The sequence below is a fragment of the Rhinopithecus roxellana genome, chromosome 6 (assembly GCF_007565055.1).
Source record: "Rhinopithecus roxellana isolate Shanxi Qingling chromosome 6, ASM756505v1, whole genome shotgun sequence".
Lineage (NCBI taxonomy): Eukaryota > Metazoa > Chordata > Mammalia > Primates > Cercopithecidae > Rhinopithecus > Rhinopithecus roxellana.
The window spans coordinates 22,586,980-22,613,723 of NC_044554.1; the positions used below are offsets into that span (position 1 = coordinate 22,586,980).

General features: G+C 36.0%; 1 protein-coding gene across 1 annotated transcript in view; it reads right to left on the bottom strand.

The window, feature by feature from the left end:
* Positions 1-26,744, bottom strand: part of PCLO (piccolo presynaptic cytomatrix protein) — a 404,629-nt gene that overhangs the window by 371,886 nt on the left and 5,999 nt on the right. The window contains 2 exon segments of the mRNA XM_030932711.1: positions 4,286-5,686; positions 24,896-26,570. Coding sequence (XP_030788571.1) covers positions 4,286-5,686; positions 24,896-26,570 — 3,076 coding nt within the window.

Here is a 26,744-nt window from a genome sequence, read left to right on the forward strand (position 1 = left end):
ATTACTTTTGGTTTAAATTTATTTAAACAAAAATACAGCTTTCTTTTGAATTCATCACTGAATATTTTTAACTAAATAAAAATCAATGACTTACATTAATTTCCTAATTTTTTTTTTACTGGCCAGTTTATAAACTTTTTTGTATTGATTTTAAAAGTGCTATCAGGTGTCTTTCTTTGCCATGGGTGCCAGAAATGTTTAATTAATGTAGATCTCCATTATGTTGTTGTTGTTGTTGTTGTTGTTGTTATTATTATTTGAGATGAAGTCTCTCTCTATTGTCCAGGCTGGAGTGCAGTGGGGCAAACTCAGTTCACTGAAACCTCCACCTCCCAGGTTTAAGTGATTCTCCTGCCTCAGCTTCCTGAGTAGCTGGGACTACAGACACGAACCACCACGCCGACTTTCTCACATTTCTAGTAGAGACACGGTTTTACCATGTTGGCCAGGCTGGTCTCAAACTCCCGACCTCAAGTGATCTGCCCACTTTGGCCTCCCAAAGTGCTGGCATTACAGGCTGAGCCACCATTCTGATCAGTCTCCATTACATAATTCTTTTGAAATTAATTAATGGTAGAATTATTTTCTCCTTATTGATTTCTCCTTATTGATAATTCTTTCAGCCTTTAATTTCTTGTGTGTGTGTGTGTGTATGTAAATGCTTTTGAGTATTGAATATATGCTTTTTAATGTATTAAGCAATGGCCATTAAAGTAAAAGGAAGGTATGTGTTTGCAAAATAAGAAATGCAGGATATCCCCAGTGGGCCATTTTTGAGTATTTAATGGAAAATGTGGAAGCCACCCAGGCAGAGTAAAGATCTCAAAAACTCTCAGTTACATCACTGGGTCTTATCTTAAAAGACTCATTTGTTGCATAGTGACAAATATCTTATAGCAATTCCTACACTATTTGGGCCATGCACAATCATCTTGCTAAGGAAGCAAAATTATGACTCCAGGACTTCTTGAAATATGAGGAAACACAATTACTTTTAAACATTATTTTTATAGTAAAATGTTAGCTTAGAAAAGGGTGCTAACAACAATAAATATCCATTATGAGTAATTCTGACTCATTTTGAATTTGATTACCAGAATGACAAAAAATTCACCAGGTAAACTGATTGCCAACTTAAGCTGTTTTTCTCAGCATGCTTCCAAATTCTGTAAGACTAGCTTTTTTAAGAAAGCTCAACTGCCATTTTTAAAACTCCTTCCAAGACAAGGTATTTCCTGACTTGGCAGAAATTAAAGCCAAAAATAATTGTCTCTTGCTATCACAGGTTAAGGGATTATAGTACCATTTGTACAAACTGGGCATCAAGCAGTTAAACAGTAAGGCTTAGGTTGAGGTCTGGCTGCACCCCAGGGCCTGCAGGCAGCCGTTGGCACTCCTCAGGTTCAGTGGGAGGTGTTGTGTATGAGACAGGAAACAACCTTAGTGACAGGTGTGTTTGATTAATGAGGGAGAAAGAGGGAAACCATCTACAGCTTCCCAACCAATGACAAAATATGACAAGCTCTTCTCACAACCAGAGAAACAGAATAGCCAAAGGGAGAAGGGGTCAGGGTGGCATCAGCAGGAAAAATGTCCTGTCTCACAGAGACCAGTATAGGAGAAGCAGAGGCTTGTATTAGAGAGTTGGACATACTTTATTAGAAAATAAATGAAATTATTGAATCTTTTCTTGAGGGAATACCATTTATTTGGACTTCAGGCATAAAATCTGAGTATTTTCAGAATGTCCTCTCTGAGATTGGCACAGAAGACAGTACTAACCAGCCAAGCAGAAAATATTAGGTCACAAGAGACATATTACAAGCAGAATAAAGAAAACGTAGACACACAACAAAGATCTAGGAGGAGATGCTTTCCTAACTCCTAACTGAGAGAAATGAAGAAAGATTTATTAGTAGGAACAATGACATTGTAGCATGAATTACACCTGTTAACAGTATTTACAGTTTGCTGGATACATATACATCTATAAATAAGGGTATATGTATATGTTTATATATGTATATGTGTACAAAGGTGTGTATATATATGCATATACACACATAGGCAAACACATGCCATTCTTTTCAACTAACTCCTTTTGCCATTTTTCCAAAGTCCTGTGGAGCAATGATAGAGACTACCTGAACATGTAATAACTCAGCTAACCTTTATTCATTCCCCTGATGCCAGGTGAACTTTACCCAGAAATCAGAGGTCACCAAGACCTTATACTAACTGAAAACTTCATGTACATTAGAATAGTCAAGGTGAGCCAGGAATACTAGTTGCTTTTGTTAGATTTTCTTCCTTCTGAAACCTAATCTTCCAAATTCAAAGAAATTGCCACAGAGCAAAATAATTTGAACAAGGACTGATTATCTAATATGATCACTCACCACATTTCAAGTATGACCTCATCTAACCCATCTAAACACTTGAGAAAATTTAGATTTTCAAACTATTCAAAGTACTGAAATTCCACATATGTCCTTGGTAATTCTCTGCTTCATTCAATAAATCTCCTTTCCAAATTACCACTTTCAAAATATTATTTGCCAACACACAGAAAATCAAAGATTTCCCTGAAAGGTTTATTGTCTTTCTACCAAAGGAACTTTCATTAGACTTCCAAATATTGAGAGAATTCTAATAACTACTATAATTCAAATGTATACATACATATGTATGCATGCATATCCATACACATATATGTAAAATTTTAAGTTATAGTGCTCCACTCCCACTACACACCCATTTTTAAGTGTGTAAAAATATACTTGAAATGCAAAAAGTATAGTTTTGTTTTTGGAAATGCAGTTTGCTTTATAACTTCATTGTGTTGATACCATAGGGATCCTCATCAAAAAAGGTACAATTTTGTTTAATATATAAAATAAATACAATTGTATTGGCAAAAATTTTCTCTCATGAATTGACAACCAAAAACTTCTCTTCTAAAAGTGTTTTCTTTTAAGGTTTGTTTTTGGTTTTGCTTCTACATTGAATCCAAAACACTGTAACTAATAATGATAGTTGTTACCACTCATGAAGTGCTGAGAGAAACCAAAATGTATGTCCCTTTAAGATGACTGTTAGTTAAAATTATTCATCACAGCTAAAGAGGAAACAAAATCTGCTTAAACTTGTAGCAACAACATTTTCATATAGTGTTAATTAGATCAAAGCGAACATGTCTTTTTAAAGTAAAATGAAATTTTTCTATGGTTTATTTTCTAAAAAAATATTTAACTCAAGAACACCACCAAAAACAAAATCTAAAGCTTATTTTATATAAATGCTAAAATCTATTCAATTTTTTCATCATAATAACAAAACCAAGGACAGTGGAGTGAAATTATTAAGTATTTTTGGTTTGTATAAAAGCTTGGAACAATTACTTAGATTAATTCCCAGACTGTTCATTAAAACATTGTTGTTACTTATTTAAGACAGCAGTAATTGTTTAACCCCCTAGTCTCCCATGATTTAAATATTCTAATAGCCCTAACATGCTATTAATGTTAATAGATTCATTCTTTTATAACTATATTAGAAATTCGTCATCTGCCTTTTAGTCATTTACATTGCATAAAAAGTATTCTTATCATCCCATTAAAAAACCCTTCATGTTAGTTATAGAAATCCATACACCTTTCTTTCTTTCCACAGCTCCTAGTAAAGTGCCATCTCATATGGATGCCAAATAATATTTCAAACAGAATTATAAAAAGCCTAGATATAACATATTTGAACCACTATTTTCTACTAGGCAAAATTTTTAACTTACACAAAGTTCTTAACAGTTTTTAACTGTTCTTAACATAATAGATTTTATGGTGTTTATGCATATGCAACCAAACAAACTTCTTTTATTAATGTATTACAGAGACCAGAAGGATTAGAGATGGGAATAAAATATTAAAACCTTTTATTTGGAGTTTACATGTGAAAACCAAATAGTCCTCAAAAGCTATTATTTTTTTCTTTATTTCATGAATGATTGGATCATTGTTATATTAATTTAATAATTAACATGTTCATTTAACTTAGCTTATTTCATCTTCTTACTTGCCGTACATTAACCCAGGAAAGTACAAATAACATGAACTCTTAGTAAGAAGGTAAGCTGGTAATAAGTAATTGAAACATCTAAGATTATCAATTTATTTTCTTCACTAGAAATGCATTTTTTGCTCAGATATTTGGCCACCCAAACATTTCAAAATAAACCCATAGACTCACCTCCATATGTAATATATATATACACACACATATTACTTACCTCAGTCAAATGTGGTGTAGGGTTAAATCCACAGAGATTACACACTTGATTCTTGCATTCAGTGCAAGTACTGAAGTTAGGAGGATCCTTAGAACCTATGTTGAGTTCAGTTTTGCAGACAGGACAGGTTGATTGTGGTTTGGGAGATCTCTCCAGTTTTGTGGGAAGGACAGCTTTTTGAGGCTCAGCTGTTAAAGATTTGCTATCTTTAATAAGTGGTGGCTTTTTTTCTGTTTCTGTTCTTTTTACTGTTGGAGCTTGTTCAGCTTTGGGCTCTAATTTTTCAGCTGCTGGGGCTTTTGTTTCCTTTTTCACAGGTACAATTTTTGCAGGTGCTGGTGGTGCTTGACCTGTGGATTTGGGTGGCCCTTGTGAAGCAGGTGGCTGTGAAGGGGCAGGGGCTTGTTTTGTTGGGGCCCCTGGTCCACTTTGTGAATGAGGTCCAGGTTGGCCTGCAGTGGAAATTAAATTTGATGCCTGGCTGAAGATTGATGCTCCAAACCCAAAGAGTTTCCCAGTCACGGTCTCTTGAGGAGTTGTAGGCTGTGATTTGGGGGCATCAGTAATACTTCCCAGATTCAGACTGAAACGTCTTGACTGCTCCTGAGGCTTTGGGGGCTGTTGAGGTGTAGGGACAGTTTGGCCAGCAGTAGGTCGTGGGCCAGGGGGTGTTGGTGACCCTTTTGGCATTGGCTTGGCATCTGGTTTAGGACTCGTTTTGGTTTGTGCTTTCTTGGGCTCTTCCTTCTTTTGTACGGGGTCAACTTGTTTTTGACCTTTGCTCTCTGAACTAGGACCAGGATGTGAAATAATTTTTGAATCTGATGCAGGTCGAGGTATGGCTTTAGAATCAAATGGGGTGACTTTTTCCCCTGTTGGTGGAAAACTCTGTGAGGGTTTGGCAGAGTCTGTTTTTAGAGGAGCGGTTGTTTTCTCTTCAGCTTGTGACTGTACTTTGGAGCTTGGAATATCAGGTGTTGTTGCTGATGATAAAGATACAAAGTCTGTGGTTGGCTTTACCATCTTGGGCTGCTTTGGTTTATCATCAGCAACAGGGGCCTTGTCCTGCTCAGATGGGACAGAAGGTTCTTTGGGAGGGGCTGGCTTGGATGGAGAATCTGCCTCAGGAGGCTGCTTGGCCTTGGCTGAAGGAGAGCCATGGAGGGTTGGTTGTTTCACTAGTGGTGGCTTTTTAGGCTCAGGTACCTTGGAGAGATCCTGTTTTGGTGCAGCATCCTTCTTTGGGGAAGTCTGCTGTGGCTGTGGGGATGATTTGCTCACTGCTGATGTAGCGGTAACAGGTGCAGCCTTCGGTTTGGGCTGGGGTGATGATGGAACTGGAGCCAGATCCCCACCTAGAGCTCTTTTCGTTTGACAGTTCAAACAGAGCCACTCTTTTACCTACAAATAAAATAAAACAATGGTCACCAAGACAATAATACTGTAAAAATACAAAAATGTTTTCAAAACATGCATACTGCCATCTGAAACGATGTCTCGCATCACTCAAAGCAGAAAATGCAGAGAAAATTATTTCAATAAATTGTTATTAAAATATAATATTTTAATGATATTAAAATACAATTAGTGGGCCAGGCATAGTGGCTCACATCTGTAATCCCAGCACATTGGGAGGCTGAGGTGAGCGGATCACGAGGTCAGGAGTTTGAGACAAGGCTGACCAACATGGTGAAACCCCGCCTCTACTAAAAATACAAAAATTAGCTGGGCATGGTGGTGTGCGCCTGTAATCCCAGCTACTCAGGAGGCCGAGGCAAAAAAATCGCTTGAACCTACGAGGCTGAGATTACAGTGAGCCGAGATCATGCCATTGCACTCCAGCCTGAGCAAAAGAGTGAGGCTCCGTCTCAAAAAAATTATATATATATATAATTTATATATATATTTATATACATATATAAAATATATATTTAATATATATACCTATATGTATATATATCTATATGTGTATGTGCGTGTGTGTGTGTGTATATATATATCTCCTCAGGGGCTAAAGTACCCTATATTTTAAGGAATAAAGTAAAAATCAAATATAGTTTTGTGTTTCTTCTAATGGTAATTGTTATTATTTGCCTTTGATTTACTTAAATTTTTATGATTCCCAGAAATAGAAAACCATGTACAATTTTAAGAAAAAGCAAATTTTACGTTTTTTTCTTAACAAGCTTTCACAAAACTTGTTTTTTCTTAGATTATACATGGTTTACTATTTCTGGGAATAAAACATGTTAGATACCATAAATCAGTTATGAGAGTTATTTCCTCTATTGATGGCTCATAATCAATTTTAAGATATACAGCCCAGAGTAGGATTGCTAAATTATGAACATATTGCTACTTTTTAAAATTGGCAAAGCATTACTCCCCACTCCAAGGTGAAATTCAAATATTTAAAAATACAAATTGTTAACCATGCTGAGTTAGAAATAGGATATTCTCTATTAACAAAGTAAATAAAAAATAATAGCTCTCCCTTAAATGATCACAAATAGAATGATTTAATAGAAGAAACATGGCTTCCTTAGAAATTTTATGAAGATACTTGAAAAAGCAATATGAGTAAGGAATGTACATATTTGACTGGTGATATATACATGTACGTGTATGCATGTGAATGGCAGAGATTTGTATATATATGAGATATATGTATATATACACAATATGCAAATGCTTTTTTTGTATTGCATCTATTGTGAAAAGATGTTGTGTTTAATACCATATTTTAGAAGATAATTTAAAAGTACCTATGTTTAACATTTACCTTTTTTATTATTCTAAAATAATGATTCCTTATAACTATTTTAAATCTTACCAAAATAATTTAGCATATATAATTATACCATGATCCAACCTTCTCCACCCAATGTAACCAATGTAAATAATTTGGCACTGAAATTCTTTGTACAGAATGCTGCACAATGAAAAAATATATATAAATATAAGGAGCACAGGCACCAGACAAATTTCCCACAGTACAAAACTGCAAAGTGTTCAGCTGGCAAACAGTACATTTTCTGTTTTCAAACAATTTCTTTTTGAAAAAAAAAATTGAATTAATCATTCCTAAACATTTTAAAACTTCTTTGAAATTATTTAAACTCATATACCAGTATCACAAGGCTTATTTTGCACTCTCATGGAAAGTAAACTTATGTTTGGAGAAGGTTAAATGAGATTTTCAATTTGAACTGAAATGTTATACTTCTGTTTTAAAAACTGAATCAAAAAGTAAAACTATGATATTGTTAAATATGGGTGGTAGGTATATGGATATTCATTCATTCATTCATTCATTCATTCATTTATTTATTTAGAGACACAGTATCGCTCTGTCACCCACGCTGGAGTGCAGTGGCTTGATCTTGGCTCCCTGCAAGCTCCACCTCCCGGGTTCACGCCATTCTCCTGCCTCAGCCTCCCGGATCGCTGGGACTACAGGTGCCCGCCACCATGCCTGGCTGATTTTTGGTATTTTTTAGTAGAAAGAGGTTTTCACCGTGTTAGCCAGGATGGTCTCTATCTCCTGACCTCGTGATCTGCCTGATTCGGCCTCCCAAAGTGCTGGGATTACAGGTGTGGGCCACCGTGCCAGCCATGGATATTCATTATATTTGTTTTCAGTATGGGTATTATACATCTCTGTACTCACTATATTGTCTTAACCTTTCTATATGTTTGAAGCATTTCACAAAATAAATAGCTCTTTATACATATAAATATTTTAAGTCCCAAAACAATCAAACAATTGCTACTTCTGCAAGTACCATGACAAAAGGCAGGCAAAAATGTAAGAAAAATTTCACTCCATTTTCCTTAATGGAAGGAAATATGTCTATAAATATGCATCTACCCACTCAGCCATATCCCCTATTATCAATGTCAACTCTGCTGTTCTACTTACTATCTGTTTTTCTCATTAATTTTCTTCCATAGCCTCACATGATCACCTCATAATCATGCAGCCACACAAAATAAGAAAAACATAATTAAAGGCATAATTCTTACATGTATAGTCACTGACATTTTTCTATAAAATACCTATTACATGCAAGAGCTGTATCCATATTAACTAGTTTAATTTATAAATTTCCAGGATTAGTAATTTTCATTAATATTAATTGCTTTTATGCTTTTTAACAAGTGTCATAACCAAAGTAGTTTCAAAATAAACAATACTTATTCTTTTATTCAAATATGTATTGAGCACCTTCTACAAGGCAAATACCACTGAATAAAAGACGCAAAAATCAGGCCAGGTGCTGTGGCTCAGGCCTATAATCCCAGCACTTTGGAAGGCCAAGGAGGGCAGATCCCCTGAGGTCAGGAGTTTGACACCAGCCTGGCCAACATGGTGAAACATTGTCTCTACTAAAAATATGAAAATTAGCCAGGCGTGGTGGTGCATGCCTGCAGTCCCAGCCATTCAGGAGGCTGAAACAGGAGACTTGCTTAAACCTGGAAGGCGGAGGTTGCATTGAGCCGAGGTGCACTCCAGCCTGGGTGACAGAGTGAGACTGTCTTAAAAAGAAAACACACAAACAAAAAAAGCAGCAAATATCCCTGTCCTGATGAAGGTGATATAACAACCAAACAAGTGAATGCATAAAACAATTTCAAGGTTATGGTAGATATCATAAGTGGGATTTGAACAATAAGAACACATGGACACAGGGAGGAGAACATCACACACCAGGGCCTGCTGGGGGGTGGGGAGATAGAGGGTGACAGCATTAGCAGAAATACATAATGTAGATGACGGGTTGGTGGGTTCAGCAAACCACCATGGCACGTGTATGCCTATGTAACACATCTGCACGTTCTGCACATGTATCCCAGAACGTAAAGTATAATAAAAAAAAAAGAGATTAAAAAATTATGACATAAAATCCCAATTCAAATTGCTTTAAAAAGAGAAACTATTATCTTTAGATAATAGTCGGTGGACAATACAGATGGCAGAATTAAAGCCTCGTCATATTTTCTAACAGAATTTTCTGATAAACTAGATTAAATAAAAATTTTAAGCATCACTAAACACATACAAGAAATAAATTTAAACCTGCACAAAAAATAAAGTACAATGAATGAAGATAAGATGTACTCGAAAAAAGAACTGAATAAATATTCTACATATAAAAAAAATCTGATGATATTGTGGTGATTCTTTGCTGCTAGATTCTCTTTTTTTCCTCTGAAAAATTTCTTGGGATGTATTTGGTTTGATTGGTAAAATTCTAAGTTTCTTTGCAATCTGAACATTGGAGCTTCATACATAGCCAGTAGGCCCTAACATTATCTTTGGACAACTGTAAAATTAGAACACTACCAGACACATTTAATGTATGATGTATATCAACACTGGGACACATTTTATACTATCTTTATTCCAAAATCAAACGATTCTCTGTGGTTTATAAATGTACATGGATATATCTCTACCTAAGCAGAGAGTTAGGAGATTAGTAAAAAGAAGGTGGAAAATAGGAGTCACTGCCCCTTCACAGGGAGAGAATTCTGCTTCTCTCCTAATATACCCTTTGCTTGAACAGATTCCACCCCCTCATCTTTTGTCCTTTAAATGACCACATTTATTTTAACTTTGATAAACAACACAGAAAAGATATTTGATCCATCAGTTTTTCCCCCTCATTGCTATAATACAGGTTGAAATCATTATCTATGGCTAGCACAACATAAAAAGCTTTTATCCTCTTAGGATTTTTTAGAAAGCACCTCCTTTTTATTTAATTATATTAGCCAAATCTGTTGAAGGTAGAAATGATTTGTATTTCAGCACTTAACAGTCTTGTACTGAAAACAGCAGCATTTGCAAGCCCCTGATTCAACTGACAAAAAGAAAAAAGCAAAGAATCTTTCCTATATATTGACCAAATGAAAAAGTCCATAACCAGCCCCAGCATTAACATCACAAACCATCTTTGATGTCAGTCAGGTCTTTCACAGTGCACTTAGGGCAAGCAACGGATAGTAATACTCCCACTGCTTTCTCAGTTATCCAAGTTCAAAATCTCACAATATTTTTACCACATTCCCATTTATTCCGAAGTGGGTCTGGATTGCTTGTGAAAGGTTCTCTCACATTTCCAAAGCCACTGTCTCTCATTTGGCTATTATTTCTCAAACACTTCACATTAAACCTGTTTAATACAACCACACCCCTTCAAACCTCAATGCCTCAATGAAAAGTAAAAATTTTTACAAGAAATTTAACGTATATAATTCTGTTGGTGTTCTTATGCTAGTATTTATGTAATTCTGTTATTTCCAAGGCTGTATCTCCCCAAAGACTCAAAACAACAAACTGTAAAGACTTACTCATAGTAGTCTTTCTATTAATCTCCAGTGTATAAATGACACTTTAAGCATCAGTTATGTTCACAAACATTTTTTGAACTGGTTTGAATTAAACAAATTAATTTAAAATGTTTAACTGTGCTCTGTGTTTACTGTGAATCTCCCACTGTTCAGCCAATCTGTACAGCATTCTCAAGATGCATGCCATTCTCCATAGAACCCTACTTTGTACCTTAGGCCACTGAAAACCTATTCTCATTTTGATTCAGATTGAAGAGTCTCTCATAATTACAACATCTGCTAGCCATAAATATTTTTCCTGCCTGGAGATAATCACTGTCTTGTTTCACTTCCAAAATTAAACCTTTATCTCCAATCCTGAGTAGAGACACACCTGCCACAGACACTTTCTGCCAGTTACACATAGTACCTATAATACACTTCGTCCCTTTGTTCTGCGTGATTGGGTTTTCATCTTCTAGAGCCATAAATGAAAATCTTAGATGATTTTAGTCCTTATCACTCCCTCCCCATGCCTGATTCACAGAAGATGGAGAAGCTAGACAGACAATCTCTGCAGTCATGCCTGATTCACAGAAGATGGCTTCCACAAAGATTTCCTAAACAACTTCCCAAGTGCCCTGTCAAAAGTGGCACTGCCTCTCCAACATTATACTACCATCCACATCCATTTGACAAATGGTGGAAGAAATGGAATAAATTCTACCAGCAGAGCCTACAACCATATCAATGTGTCCTGAAATGACTCTTACTTCAATGTGCAAACATTAAAAGGAAATAATCCAACTGTCTTAGATAGATCTGTCAAGCCTGAACTTTTCCTAAATTCTAGAGTTTGTATGACAAATAAGGAAAAATAGCCATCTTTGCTTTCTCTACCAATAGCCTTACTTACAGAAGGTGCACAAATGAAATTCAAGGTGTGAAGATACAACTGTTTAATGAGCTATTTAAACTCAATTATCTCTATGGAAAGGAACAAAAGAAAGGCATAAAAGTATTTGTTCCTTTAGTCTTCTGATTTAATGTGCTATATAAATGGGGGTAAGAAGATAATCAGACAGGATTTCTGCTCATTCTGAGGCCACTGTGTATTCTAATGTGGATCTGCATATAATTCCAACACACCTGTCTGCTTAATATAATTCCTGCAGTTTTATTTTGTTAAGGTTTTGTCATGTATGAGAGATGTCAAATATAGCAATACAAGTTCATTGTCTAAAGCCTTTGATACATAATCATAAGCATCCTATTTATATTTTTCAAGAAGTACTACTTGAAGGTTTAATTGTGAACTTCACATAAAGAGTATCAATTAATGGTGCCACTTTCAAAATAAAGTATCAAAGCTATTGATTACCAAAAAATTATATTCTGATTTTTAGGAGTGTATCTTCAATAATGACTCAAAATAATCAACTTGATACATCTAAGCAATGAAGTGAATCGATATATTTGGGGGTTTCAGAACTAAAGCATATTCCTGCTCAGAATTATTATTAATTTATTAAGATTCAAAACAGAATGGAAGCCCCTTCCCCCACACACACATACACAATTCCAGAAAGCATAATGACTAATATCCTCTCTTCTATGTAACTCTAATTGGAAAATTTAAACACATCTACATAATATTCATAATATGATCTCTGCTCAATTACATAGCCATAGTACTTGGAATAATGAAACATCAAAAGAACAAACACAATGTTAGGAATTTATATTTGCTCCTTTTTGTACTGTTCACATCAGCTGTTAAATAAATTTTCTTCAATCATGCTCTTTTCCTGTTTTTGCACAATGGAACCTGTTGGGCTCTTACTTTTAAACTCACCACAACTAAACTTTTCTGCAAACCATAACATCTAAATGGACTATTTACTCCATCAAAGCAGTATTCTCATTCTCTCTTACCTGAGTCGTGATTCCCAGTCAATTTTGGGCTCCTCTCATGTTTATGTAAATGCTATCCATCTTTTACAATCCACATTGAATTTCCTCCTTTGTTATGTATTATTCCATCATCAATGAACATCTGCTGTTCTTCAACTATTACAGTACCATTATACCCTGAACCACAGCATTTAAATTCAAATATGCAGTGGCTTACAGTATTTTCCAATTGTTTCCTCTTGTCTCCTCATATAAACTTTTAAAAGGTGCAAACATGGTGGGGCATGGTAGCTCACATCTGTAATCCCAGCACTTTGGGAGGCCAAGGCGGGTGGATCACCTGAGGTCAGGAGTCCAAAACCAGCCTGGCCAATATGGCGAAACCCCGTCTCTACTAAAAATACAAAAATTAGCCCGGCATGCTGGCATGTGTCTGTAGTCCCAGCTACTCAGGAGGCTGAGGCAGCAGAATTGCTTGAACCCAGGAGACGGAGATTGCAGTGAGTTGAGATCACGCCACTGCAATCCAGCCTGGGAGACATAGCAAGACTCCATCTCAAAAAAAAAAGAAAAAGAAAAAAAAAGAGCAAACACTTATGCTTACTCTTACCTCTATGTTGGATATCAAGTAATTTTTAGATATTATTTAATGGCAAACTCTGCAAAAGGCTTTTCTTCTATTTCTCATCATATTATTTTTAAATACTTATTGAAGACCTTCTATTACTTTGAATACCAAAAATATATAATACAACCAGACTAAAGGTTTTAAAAAAGTCAGGATTAGGAAGATGAAATTGAGATAAGGCTTGATAACAGATTATGTTTTCTGCTACTCAAGGACTGCTCAAGCCACCTGAGCTCCCCTACAGGGGCAGTTACTCCCCAACAGCAGTTTGGATTCAGATGACTCACTGTAGTTGACGTCTTTAGCTATTCACATTCATGCATAACTTATTTTGGTTAAAAACTAGACAATAGCATTCCTCAGAACTGTGACAGCATACTCAGCAACTTAATAAAACAATTTTCTTTAAAATAATACATCTAGAAATTGAATGGACATCTCCTCTCTGAAATTGCATGTATTACAATTTCTGCTATGTAATTCAGTAGCCATAAACAAACCTTGTAAAACATAAACTAAATACGCCCTCTTTTCACCATCATAATGCTAACTGAATGCTAGCAATAACATTTCTAAATCATTACAAACAGGATCAAGTGATAAAAGCATATTTTAATATGTTTGTCAGGATTGCCCTCCCCCTCGCAAAATAAAAAAACAAACTGACACTTTCACCAAAGCACAATTTATAAAATAATTACAGTACACGGATACGAAAGTGTATCCATACTGTATCACAATTACACAAAGAGAGGAGGATCTCAAATCAGTAAACTGGACTTACATACATTATGCATTAACACTTCTAAACTGCCTCTCACGCAGTGAATTCAAACTTTTACACCTCAGTTGATTAACACACACCTAGGTCTACCACAAAACATTGCAGCCTGTGATCCAAGGGTTGCAATTAGACAGTGTTTGTGTAAGTATCTGAATAGTTCACTGCATTGTCCTCTTATTATTTCATTTAGAAATAACAAAAGATTACATTAGGGAAAAGAATCAAAGGTCTAAATATGAACTCATTCTATATGCTGAAAGCAGCATATCTTTAAATCAGATGCTCACTAGAATTAAGCCAATTACTTGCATGTTGACTTGAGAAGGAAATAAACATATTTTTAAAAATATATGAAATCACTGGGTGCAGAGGCTTATGGCTGTAATCTGCACACTTTGGGAGGCCAAGGGGGGCAGATCACCAGGGGTCAGGAGTTCAAGATCAGCCTAACCAACATGGTGAAACCCTGTCTCTACTAAAAATACAAAATTAGCCGGGTGTGGTGGCACATGCCTGTAATCCCAGCTACTCATGAAGCTGAGACAGGAGAATCACTTAAACCTGGGAGGCGGAGGTTGCAGAGAACTGAGATCATGCCACTGCACTCCAGCCTGGACAACAAGAGTGAAACTCCATCTCAAAAAAAAGATAAAAATATATGAAATCCTTAAATATATTAAGGCTTCTATAAAAAGAATGTTCATAAGGAACTTTTAGCTTATTTTAGCTCTGTGAATAGACACTCCTTACAACTGTCAATTATTAAAATTTTACACAGATATATGTATAACCATTTAATAGTATATTTAGGAAAAATCTGATTTTAACATGATCAATCTGCATTACATTATTTTCAAAAATGTTTTACAAATCTTACCTACATTTTTTGTTGTAATTTATTTCCTTCTATTTCTTTAACCCATTTACAGGACAGATTAACTATCCTGTCAATAAGTTAAAAACTTTAAATAAATTTAAAAAGATCTACACATTAAAAATTTTCCCCAAAAGTACAATTACAGAACCCTAATCACGTGTTCACATAGTAAAGCCTGCTACTTGATTTCTTTAAATTGTACTGTATAAGTAGAAATCTGTTCATAAGAGTTGTTTTGAGTATTCAACTGGTAATGCTTACTTTGCTGAACAAAGAGAAGTGCCATCTTTCTATAAATTGTATTGCAAGTGATTTTTTTATTAGAGAGAAAGAAAGAATAGGAAAGGTACTTTACTACTTTATATTGAAGTGAGAACTGATCTCATCTATATGTATTTTTTCATATTCTCCTTTACAAACAAGATTCCATCTTAAATTGCTAAGCATTTGGCTCTCTTTTTAGACTCTGAATTCTACTTCTGACAGTGGCCCATTAAAGTTATGACCTTCATCATCTCTAGTCTCAATTTTGAACAGAGTGGCCCGCTCAGAGTAGGAGTTCACAGCTTTCTTAGAAGGCAAAGAAGTATGAATCAATATAAGACTCTGACTTTGGACAGAAGTATGTATAAAGGCAAAAAACAAGTACTCTTAAACCTCGATTTTTTTAAACTAAGTATTCTGAAAATATCCCTGCCAAGAACGTTAATTTCTTTTTAATTTTAAGGATATGTAAATATATACACATGCATACACTTGCCATAACTCAGAAATTTAGAAAATGGTATCAAATAATGGAATCAAATAATCCATTCAAGGACAATGCGATCTCCCATAAAAAGGCAATAAATTTTGGGTCAGCAAATCTTACTTCTTGTATGGGATGGGATCCATTACCAAGTAATTCTGTGACTGTGCAAAAGTCATTTAAATTCTTAAACTCAGTTTTCTTATCTACCAATGGAGTCAATAATGATGGTGTTATCCCTATCTGCCTATTAGAATGTTATGAAGATTTTTGTTAGTAGTGGTAATAGTGCTAATAGTAATAACAATGAATGTTTACCTATAATTTTAATTTTGGAGCCCTTCCACTTATATTGCCAAATGTGATTTTTAGCTTACGAATACTCTCGCATTACAAATAATGAAACTAAACACTTAAAAAAAAATAAAGTCACCTGACCAAATCACACAACAAATAAGTAGCTGATCTAGGTAGGATTCATACCCACGTTGCCCAAGTTTAAAATCTCATATTTTCCAGTTTTCCAAAGCACCATCTTATGATTAATTCATCAATAAGCATGGCAGATTTCAAAATACTTTATAATATGAACTCTGATTTTCTTAATCTCTTTACTCATCTTTAAAATGTGGAGACCACCTCATTAAAAGAGCATAAAATGACGAAATGCATATAAAGTGCCTAGTGCACAGTTTGAAATGCAGGGTGTTCTAACTACAATCTCTCTTCCCTGTGACAAGAGACCAAACTCCTTTCTTATTGAAGTAAGATAAGATAAAGACAAGAAGCATTGTTCGTAGTGAAAATGTTGCTTCCTTATCAAAGGTAACAAAACGTACTTTTCGGTGAATTCATAGTCATGTCACTAAGAGTGGACATATGTGAGAGGCAGAGCTAGGACCAGAACCCATACTGATTGACACCTTACTGATACACTTCATACTATTATTACTTTAAGGATAACTAGTATAAACTTCTAATAGATTATTTACCTCTTTATCTTCAATGTAATAATATATTTGAAGTATTTCTAAATGTAGCTCATGTATCTAAACTAAAATTAAGATACCAAGAGAATTTAGTTATAAATTAAAGATGTGAAATAGGGAACTGTTAGATATGTGTGCTTTCTCAAGGAATATAAACAATGAGCAAGTTACCCCATTACTATATTCAGCTTACTGATCCAATAAATACTTTTTTTTTTTTTTGAGACAGAGTTTTACTCTTATCGCCCAGGGTGGAGTGCAGTGGTGCAACCTAGGCTCACTGCAACCTCTGCCTCCTGGGTTCAAGTGATTCCCCTGCCTCACTCTGACTCTAGAGTAGCTGGGATTACAGGTGACCACCACCACGCCCAGCTAATTTTTTGTATTTTTAGCAGAGACAGGGTTTCACCATGTTGGCCAGGCTGATCTCGAACTCCTGACCTCAGGTGATCCACCCACCTCAGCCTCCCAAAGTGCTGGGATTACAGGCATGAGCCACTGTGCCTAGACCCAATAAATGATCTTAACAGTGGGTACCTGCCTTCACAGCAGAACATCTGTTCCTACCAAGCTAATAATACATAACAACAGGCTTACTAGACATTATGAAAGTTGGCTCTCCAGAAAGATACCTGAAACATCTAGTCATTTAAAAGCTGAAAGTAAAAAAAAAAAAAGGCTTTGGTTCTAATGATTAAATTTATGTATGTATATAATATTAATATTACATATAATGTATATGCCTAGGTGTATATTAACATATAAATCCAGGGAATATCCAAATTGGATCACATCAAAGATGAGAGCTAAACAAATATAGTGTTTGTAAACATAATTAAACAATACATATTTTTAAATGATTGAATTATATTTCTTTAATTTCATTAGAAAACTACTTTAAATAAAGATAAATTCATTATGTTATAATTAGGATATTCTCACTTTAAATAGTATGAACAATACCATGGAGATTATCAGAGAATTGCAAAAAACTCAATATACTTTGTTTTCCAAAAACCTTATGCATAGAATCTAGGTACTTTATTTTTCTCTATTGGCTTCATGCAAACATTAGGACCAGTTAAAGCATACATGGCTGTGACAAGCAAAGAATGAACAAAGAAACTGACCAAACTTGGCATCACAGGCTTAAAATATTTCAAATCCTCATTGCTATTTGGAATGAAAAATTCTTGACATTTCACCAAGAAGAATACCAAGGCTGAAGATGTAAAAATGAAGAATCAAGTCCTTTAGCCCTTTATATCACATACTTGTTTAAGCATTTGATGATTTAGTGTTTTTAAATTATACCAGTGTTAATTTTAGTTATAACATGAATTTTAAAAATAAAAAAATAGTGCATAAATGTATGACATAAAAAGTAAAATCCTCCCTCACTACCACCAAGTCTTACTTTCTGGAATCAATCGATATTAACTTTTGCTTTTAGTTTTTCTTGTGGTTGCCATCAGAATATCAAATAGTAGGTTTCGATTTTATTTTTTATATATAAATTAAAAATCTAATATATTTTTACCTTGTTATCCAAGGTGAATTTTTTCATAAGACAACATTATACTATTACCTGTGTTTAGGAATAGAAATAGCTCCTTATGCTGTAGATTTCTTAAAATGCTCATTCCTCTACATCCACATTACAACAGGCAGGAGTGAAGAAAACTTCTCAGAGTTATCCACACTCTTGGGTACATTCACACCCTTTCCTTCCTTGGTACCCTCACCTTTGACCCACAGCCTCAGTTAGGACTACAGCCACCGATTAGAATTTTAGTCACCATTAAAAATTCTAGATTGCCAAGTAACTCAACAATTTCAGACTGCAATCACCCAATAGAAGGGAGTGAGGGAACCCTACAACCCAAACCCATCCCTCTCTTGGAACATACTACAACCGTCCCTTACTTCAATTTTCTTCATAACACATTGTCATCTGTCTCACCATATGTTGTATTTATTTGTGACTCTTACTAGAAGACATGCTCCATAAGGGAAGGATTTTCCCAACTTTGTTCACTCTCGTATTCCCAGAGTCAAGAACATGCCTGAAGTATGGTAGATGCTAAGTAAGTAAATACTTTTTTTTCTTTTGTTTTTTAACTCTACATAATCTGGGAAAATTCTAGGTCCTTATTTTTCAGACCATTAACTGAGTTCCTTTTGTTTACCCTCAACCAGCCCATTGAAATTTGTGTATGTTAACTATAAAGGAAATACCTTCTTACATATCTCTCAGGAATAGTAAGAATTTTCTTACATTCTTTGAAGAATGAACTTTTTCCTATGGGGTTATTTTTGTTATTGTTTCTATCAGTTCATGTATGTCATTCATGTGGTGTTATTGCTAAAATGTCTAGTTAGGCTCTTAATCCACTCACATGTAATCAACAGTTTTTTGTCTGTTTGTAGACAGTTCTGCTTCCCCATTTGTTCTCTACTTCGAATGAGAGAAAACAGGATGGCAGGGGGTCAGTATCTGAGTAAGGACAGTTTTACTCTGATGGTAATAATTTAGAGCATTTGACTTATAGATGAGTAATGTTCTATTTGTTTTCTTTTTTGCAATACCCCATTGTGGGAGAGGAGCATCACCTCCACTTCTATTCTTCTTTTTGAAGGTTCTTTTTTTCTTATGGGGGCCTTTCCTCAGGCAGGTCACCCTTTCATTTGTGGATTAATCTCTGGCTTTAGCCTGAAGGGGTTCCTCCTATATCTTGTCTTCCCAGTGAAGATTAAGAGACCAATTGTCCTTTTGTTCCCATTGCAGTTCTGCAATTTATTCTTTGATTGCTACCCACATCCCACTACTGCTTTTTATATTTTTTGATTCCAAGTTAGGGTTTCTCTGAGGTCTCCTGAGTAGCCAATTGGATAGTGGTTTTCTCAGCTCTTTGTCCTTTCAATTTTCTTTCTACCTTCAAGGAATTCTTCAACATACCAACTTAACGTTTTTGGAGCTCTTTCACATTTCTTGGAATGACTATACTTTAAATCTTTTTAAAAGTGGGACTTGAAGATAGAGGAGATGAGCATCTGTGTGCTCAGTCCTCCTTTTTAAGAGGAACTGTGTGGCAGTTTTTGCTTAGAATTTCAGGTAAAAAAAAAAGTCTTTGTGCTAAAAACAGCAAGCAACTAAAAAGAGAACATCCTCTTTTCTAAAAGTTCTTTCAGTTACTTCACCATCAGGAATGTCTTACAGGCTTTTTCTCTCCACAGAGTCCAGCCTCCTGATATCTAGCATAGCTCCACTATTTTCTACCAGCTCTTCCGAACAACTTCTCTCCATTTCTCTTACTAGAAAAATAAGATGCAACAGGATTATCCACCGAAAGGTCATGGCCAGTTAAGCCATTTTACCCAACTAAAGAATTTCAGTCATTTTTTGTTTTGTTTTGTTTTTCATTAAGTGGAGAAAGTTTATACGAAAGTTGATATATGCAAGTCAAGGAGTTTTTTGTTTGTTTGTTTGAGTTCATTAAAGGTGGCTATGGATTTGTTAGACAAAATATCTGGCTTCTGCCAAAAAACTGACTCACATATGCGCCATAATGACAAAAAAAAAAAAAAAAACTGACAAGAAAACTTCGCTTAAATCCATTTTAATCCCTAACATTTGGTTCATTTTCAACATTCTGAAAAGTGACAAGTCATTTTCACTTATTACAAAAATTAATAAGAGTTGGGAAAATTACCAAACATTAGAGACAGGCCTTTAGATCTCTGTTCCTAAATATATCTTGAGTGAGGCTATTTATCAAAAGAGATAAAGTAAATCAACAAAAACAACATACTTCTGCCTCCAATTAGAAAGCAAATGTTCAGGTTCTGTGTCAACATGCAAGCCCAAAGAAAGGGAAAATATTAGAGAGATTTATTCAATTAATGGGCCCACAAGAAGAGATGCAGCTATACACTCCACTGGTCAAGGTCTAGGCATCAAACGTCTAGGCTTGGAGCCAGTGGATACCTAAGGCTTGTCTGGAACAGCATACATCTTGATAGCCTCCAGAGAGGGCAGTTAATTTAAAGGCAATCCTCTTCACATAGATGTTTGGGTTGCCTAAAGTGCTCATGTGTGGCAGGGGCGGGTTGTGGGGTGATGATTGGTAGGTTTGGAACTAAGGGAGTAAACACGTCCCCTTCCCTAAAGCTTGTGGTTGAGTGTAGCTAATTATCCAGTCCTTCCTTCCTTCCCAGACCTGGTAGTCATTAGAGAGCCATGATGGTCACAAGCAAATATAGTCATAATTCTGATAGACTGGTAACAAAAAATGTTAGAGAAATTCTTCCTTTTTCAAGGAATGGTAAATGTATCTATTTCACCCATACATCACGCAAGCAAAGAGCTACGTGCATATAAACATCAAGCTGGAAAATAATAAGTTCATGTATTTGTACCGAAGGATGTCCAGCTTCTGTCTCTCTCTTGCATAGAAAAACGGTTTACTCAACTTGAATATTTGAGGGCAACTTTACCCAGAGTGTTACATCCTCTTTGGAAGATGCAGATTTACTTTTTCATGGATACATATGAAAGTTACGGTGTTTACACCACAACTGTGACATAAGTGGTGGTTGTCCCCAAAATTTCATCTACTTATCTCCTATAACAGAAGTTTAGAGTCTCTCTCTAGAGCTCTAACTTCTCAATTCTGCCCTCCATATAATTTAGGATTTTGAGAAACTGGCCATTTGGTAGGCAGTATGAGAAAAGATGCCTTGGCCAGGCACGGTGGCTCAAGCCTGTAATCCCAGCACTTTGGGAGGCCGAGACGGGCGGATCACGAGGTCAGGAGATTGAGACCATCCTGGCTAACACAGTGAAACCCCGTCTCTACTAAAAATACAAAAAACTAGCCGGGCGAGGTGGCGGGCGCCTGTAGTCCCAGCTACTCAGGAGGCTGAGGCAGGAGAATGGCGTAAACCCAGGAGGCGGAGCTTGCAGTGAGCTGAGATCCGGCCACTGCACTCCAGCCTGGGTGACAGAGTGAGACTCCGTCTCAACAAAAAAAAAAAAAAAAAGAAAGAAAAGATGCCTTTCTAGAGTTCAGAATTGGAACTTTTGATTGCATTTTTTCTTAAAGGAAAAAAAATCAATAAAAGTTAAAATGAAATATCACTAATACTATTGATCCAATGTCTTTAGATGGCTGCCTCAGCATCTAAGAATTTATAATATTGTTATCTATGTAAAAAAGAATGTACAATAAATTTAAAGGCCAAATTTGTTTCAAATATTATCTATTGCAATATATTGCAACTTTAAAAGCACTTCACATATCTAAAATACTTTCTCATGCAAATTTTCAGTTAGTCTTCTAGTGTGTGTGGCAGAGAGCATGTTATTATTTCCATATGTCAAATGGTGCCATTGTAACAGAAAGTGTAAATGGCTTGTCCAAGTTTATTCAGTCAATAAGGAAACGCCTGCCTTTACATAGCTAGTGAGTCCCTCTACCTGCCCTTATATTCCCAGCTTCTTCCATGCTCATTTATGTGTGTTCAAATTCTTATTATCTTTCATATTCCCAGCTCACATACTTCACCTTTCATGAAGATAGCTCTAATATCCCCACTGATGGTGACGGTTTCTTCCTTTGACCCTATAACACTTCATCTCTCTTCCTACCATAAGTAAACTGATTTGGAATCAGAATGATTGGCTTCTGTTTGGGAATATACTATCTGGGTGATCCTCACAACTAAACTAACTATAGTAACTATTTGAATGCCAGCTTCCTCATTGGTATAATAGAGAAGAAACATATATGTCCATAAAATTATGAGTTTAATTTTAATAAAACAAAGGACTCTGCGAACTGAATAGCCCTATTCAAAGTTACTTTGTATAGCAATGAATATATAGATGTTCTTTTTATGTGCAAGTTGTATTTCCCCTATGTATGGTTGAGAGAAGACTGCACATTTAACAAATATTTGATTTTCCCATAGCATTCAATAATGCTTTGTAATGAGGCATTTGATACAAATTAGTACAATGAACTATCAAATGTGTAGCATATTAACTGAGGTACCTTTCAAAAAGTAGGAAGCTCATTACTACCTGCTAAACGTGTAAGGCTAAAATCTGATTTCAACCTATTTCCAATCTCACTGACCATTTCTTTTCCATCACCCTAGCTAACCTACATTTATTCTTGACTCCCTAAAATACACTCTGTACTTCTGGAGTTCCAACTTTGGGCCCAAATCATTACACTGTTTTATGTCCTATATCTATTGAAATAGTGCCTCATCCTTATATGCCCAGCTCAAATGCCATTTTCCCCATGAAGCTTTCCTTAATCTCATCCCCTGGAAATGAGCACTTTCTACTCTGAAGTCCATAATATTTATTCATATCTCTCACAGCTCTTATCATCTGGTCACATATTCTATTTTCTTATGCATGTATTATCTAGTAATTTTTAATCTGTTAAGATCAACATTCATGTTTTAGTTATCTTTATATCCCACCAAACATATAACAGAATATCTTTCACATAGTATGTATTCAAATAATATCTGTCTTTCTTATATTGGGTGTAGAAATAACACATACAGCTTAAATTTCCAGCTGCATATTTCTGCCTTGTAAATTGCCACAAAACCAAGACAAATCCAAACACTATAAAATGATCGTCTATCACTTGAAGTCATTATTACTTCACATTCCTATAAGGAGAGTATAATATGGGGAGAAGCATATTTTACCAAAACTTAAAAAGCTACATATATACGTATATATAAAAACATATGTATATGTATATACATATGTGTAAATATATACATATACACATATATTATATATATATGTATATATAAAATACTTATATTCTGATTTTCTCCATAAATCAAATGCAGCATATTCTTAACTGTAGTTTTATAAATGATTATTTATTTGAAAAGTTAAACTACTCAATACTACTTTTGTTTATAAAAGTAAAAGTTACTTTAGAAAACAACCAAAAGTTGATATATTTTAAATCTGCATCATTTTTTCAGAAGTATCCACATTAACATAAATTAGCAATGATCATCATTATTATTATCATGATATATTTCATTTATAACAAAAGTATACAAGCTTCACGTCTCAGGGATATTTAAATCACATAATCCTCCATTGCCTGCTGTCAGTTACTTCCTGGGGTGCTTGCAGATGTAATGCACAGATAGTGCACTAACAGTTGTCCTCCAGACAGGCTAAATGATTTCTGTGCCTTCTCATTAAGTAAACGCTATTAGATCTCTTTAAAAAATGAATCTCTCATATTCTCTTAGATCTTAAACCTCTTCTCTATTTATATGCTCATCACTACCTACTAAATGTGGAAAGCCAAAGTCTGACTCTAACCTATCTCCAGCCTCATTGCCCATTTCTTTATACCATCTTCACTGTTTTATTCCTTAATGCCAGAGAATTTCTGAGTTTTAAAAAATGCTTTGTATCTTCTTGTCCCTTCCCCTAATAAGAACTCTGAATCTCTACCTATTAAAATGCTACATTATTCCAGGCCTTTTCATGCTGAACTAATATTAATACAGTCAGTTGACTTGCTGAGAACTACTCTTCTAGCCTCAATCTGAATAAACAAACTTGTACTCATCTATATCACAATTAACCCTTTTATAATTTGATGAGTCAGAAAGTATTACCCAGCTAACTCTTGGAAACATAAGGCTACCCAGATTCAAGCCTAGGAGATATAAACGGTAATCTGAGAAGTCACCCATACATTCTGAATTTGCTCTAACAACTTCTTCCTTTTGTGAAATGATTTAATACTGTTATTAAAGACTCTCAACATGCCCTCATTTGATATATCAGAATTAGTGGCAGGGAAAAGGGATGTGCAGATTAAAAAAGATATTCAATTTTAAGTTAACATTGTATTCAGAATTCGAAAACATTATCTACTTTTCTTTCTAACACAAATATAAATAACATTTATGAGTACCAAAATTTTGATAGGTGGGAAGACCAATGTAAAAGTTAAAGCAATGTCATTGTATGCTAAATAACAGTGTTGGTATTACATATAGAGTGAAATGAGTAGGTGCTCATCATCTTTCAATCAATTTATATTTGTCTTATATGTCAAATTTTCAGAAATTGTGGCAATGTTTGAGGCTTCTAGTCAGAGAAATATTTTTAAAAAATTACAACTGACAGAGAACAAAACAAAGGAAGGAGGGGAGAATCCAGAGAAAGACAATGCCATCATGTCATGTATATGTTTAGTTAAGCATCATTTGTGTAAGACGATGATATGGCTGAAGAGTATGGACTCAGTGAATAAATGCACTTACCTCCATTAAATGAGGATTGGGATTAAAACCACAGAGGCTACAGACAGTGGTTTGACACTCAGTGCATGTGTTAAAATTGGCCTTTTCTGGAACATGCAACAGAAGTTCAGTGGTATTGCAAAGAGGACAGATGGTTTTAGGGAGGCCTTGTGAAGGAAGCTGTTTTGCAGATGGAGACATTGTTGGTGGCTGCAGAGGTTTTCCTGATCCTGTTTGGCTTACTGGTTTTGTAGATTGCTGAGCCAAGGGCTTTGCTGGGCTAGGCTGTTGAGCTGAGGGTTTTGCTGAGCCAGGCTGTTGAGATGGGGGCTTTGCTGAGCCAGGCTGTTGGGGTGGGGGCTTTGCTGAGCCAGGCTGTTGAGGTGGGGGCTTTGCTGAGCCAGGCTGTTGGGGTGGGGGTTTTGCTGAGCCAGGCTGTTGAGGTGGGGGCTTTGCTGAGCTAGGCTGTTGAGGAGGGGACTTTGCTGAGCCAGGCTGTTGAGGTGGGGGCTTTGTTGGACCAGGCAGTTGTGAAGGAGGCTTTGTTGGGCCAGTCTGCTGGGCAGAAGGCTTTGCGGGTCCTGCCTGTTGAGCTGGAATTTTTCCTGGCCCAGCCTGCTGAACTGGAGTCTTTGTAGGCCCAGGTGCCTTAGCTGGAGACTGTAGCCCAGATTGTTGAGCTAGGGGTTTTGATGTCCCCATCTGCTGGGTTGGAGGCTTTGCTGGCCCTGGCTGTTGAGCTGGAGTCTTCCCAACTCCAGGAGGCTGAGCAAGAGTCTTTGGCCCAGGCTGCTCCAATGAAGGCTTCTCTGACCCAGTCTGCTGAGCTGGAGACTTAGTAGGATCAAGAGGCTGAGCTGGAGGCTTTGCTGTCCCTGGTGGCTGGACTGGGGGTTTCACTGTCCCTGGTTGTTGAGCCAGTGGCTTTGTTAGCCCTGGGGGCTGAGCTGGGGGCTTTGCAGGCCCAGGCTGTGATTTTTCAGGTCCAGGCTGCTGTGCTGGAGGTTTTCCAGGAGTTGGTTGCTGAATAGGTGGTTTGGATGGGCTTTGCAGAGAGGGTTTAACTGATTCTCCCTTTACTATGTCTGCCTGTTTAGTCTGAGGCCTGGATGCATCTCGTTGAAGTGGCAATTTTGTATGGTCTGTCTGAGGAGTCTGGGCAGGACCCTGAATTGGCTTTCCTGTACCTGGAGGTTGTGATTTAATTTTTTCTGGTTGCTGAGAAGATATTGATTTGGGAGGGCCATCCTGCTGAAGTAGATCCCTACCAGGTCCTTGCTGCTTAGGAACCGGCTTGGGTGGCTGTTGCTGTGAAGGAGGTTTTGTGATTCCCTCAGGTTTTCCTTGCTCCTTCAGAATCACTTTTTGTTTCTTGGTGGTTTCTTCCTGGGATGCCTCAGAGTCTGATATCAAATCAAAAGGGTTGAATTTATTTACAACAGAGGAGACAGCACTTAAAGGGTTAACCTCTGAGAGGAAGCCAGGCATCATACTAGATTTGTGTTCTTCCTTAAAATCAGTTCTGGACTTTGATTCTTTCAAGCTAATAGTGGAAGGACTCCTCCCAGGCAATTTCTGCTCTGACCTGAAAGTGTCTGTAGTTCTACTTTTACTGAGACCAGGTTGAGCTGGACGCCCAGGGTCCGGGGGTCTTCCTGATTGCTTTGGAGGATGACTACTATCCAACTCTTGTTTCCTAGAAGAGTAAAAAAAAAAAAAAAAAAAAAAAAGAAGTGAAAATAATGGAAATTATTTCAAATCAAAGGAATATGAAAAAGCTATTGCTTATATCTTCAAAATTATGAATGTATAAATATTACGAGGACCCATTTTTGTAGCATCCTTTAAGTGTTCATAAAACTTTTAATAC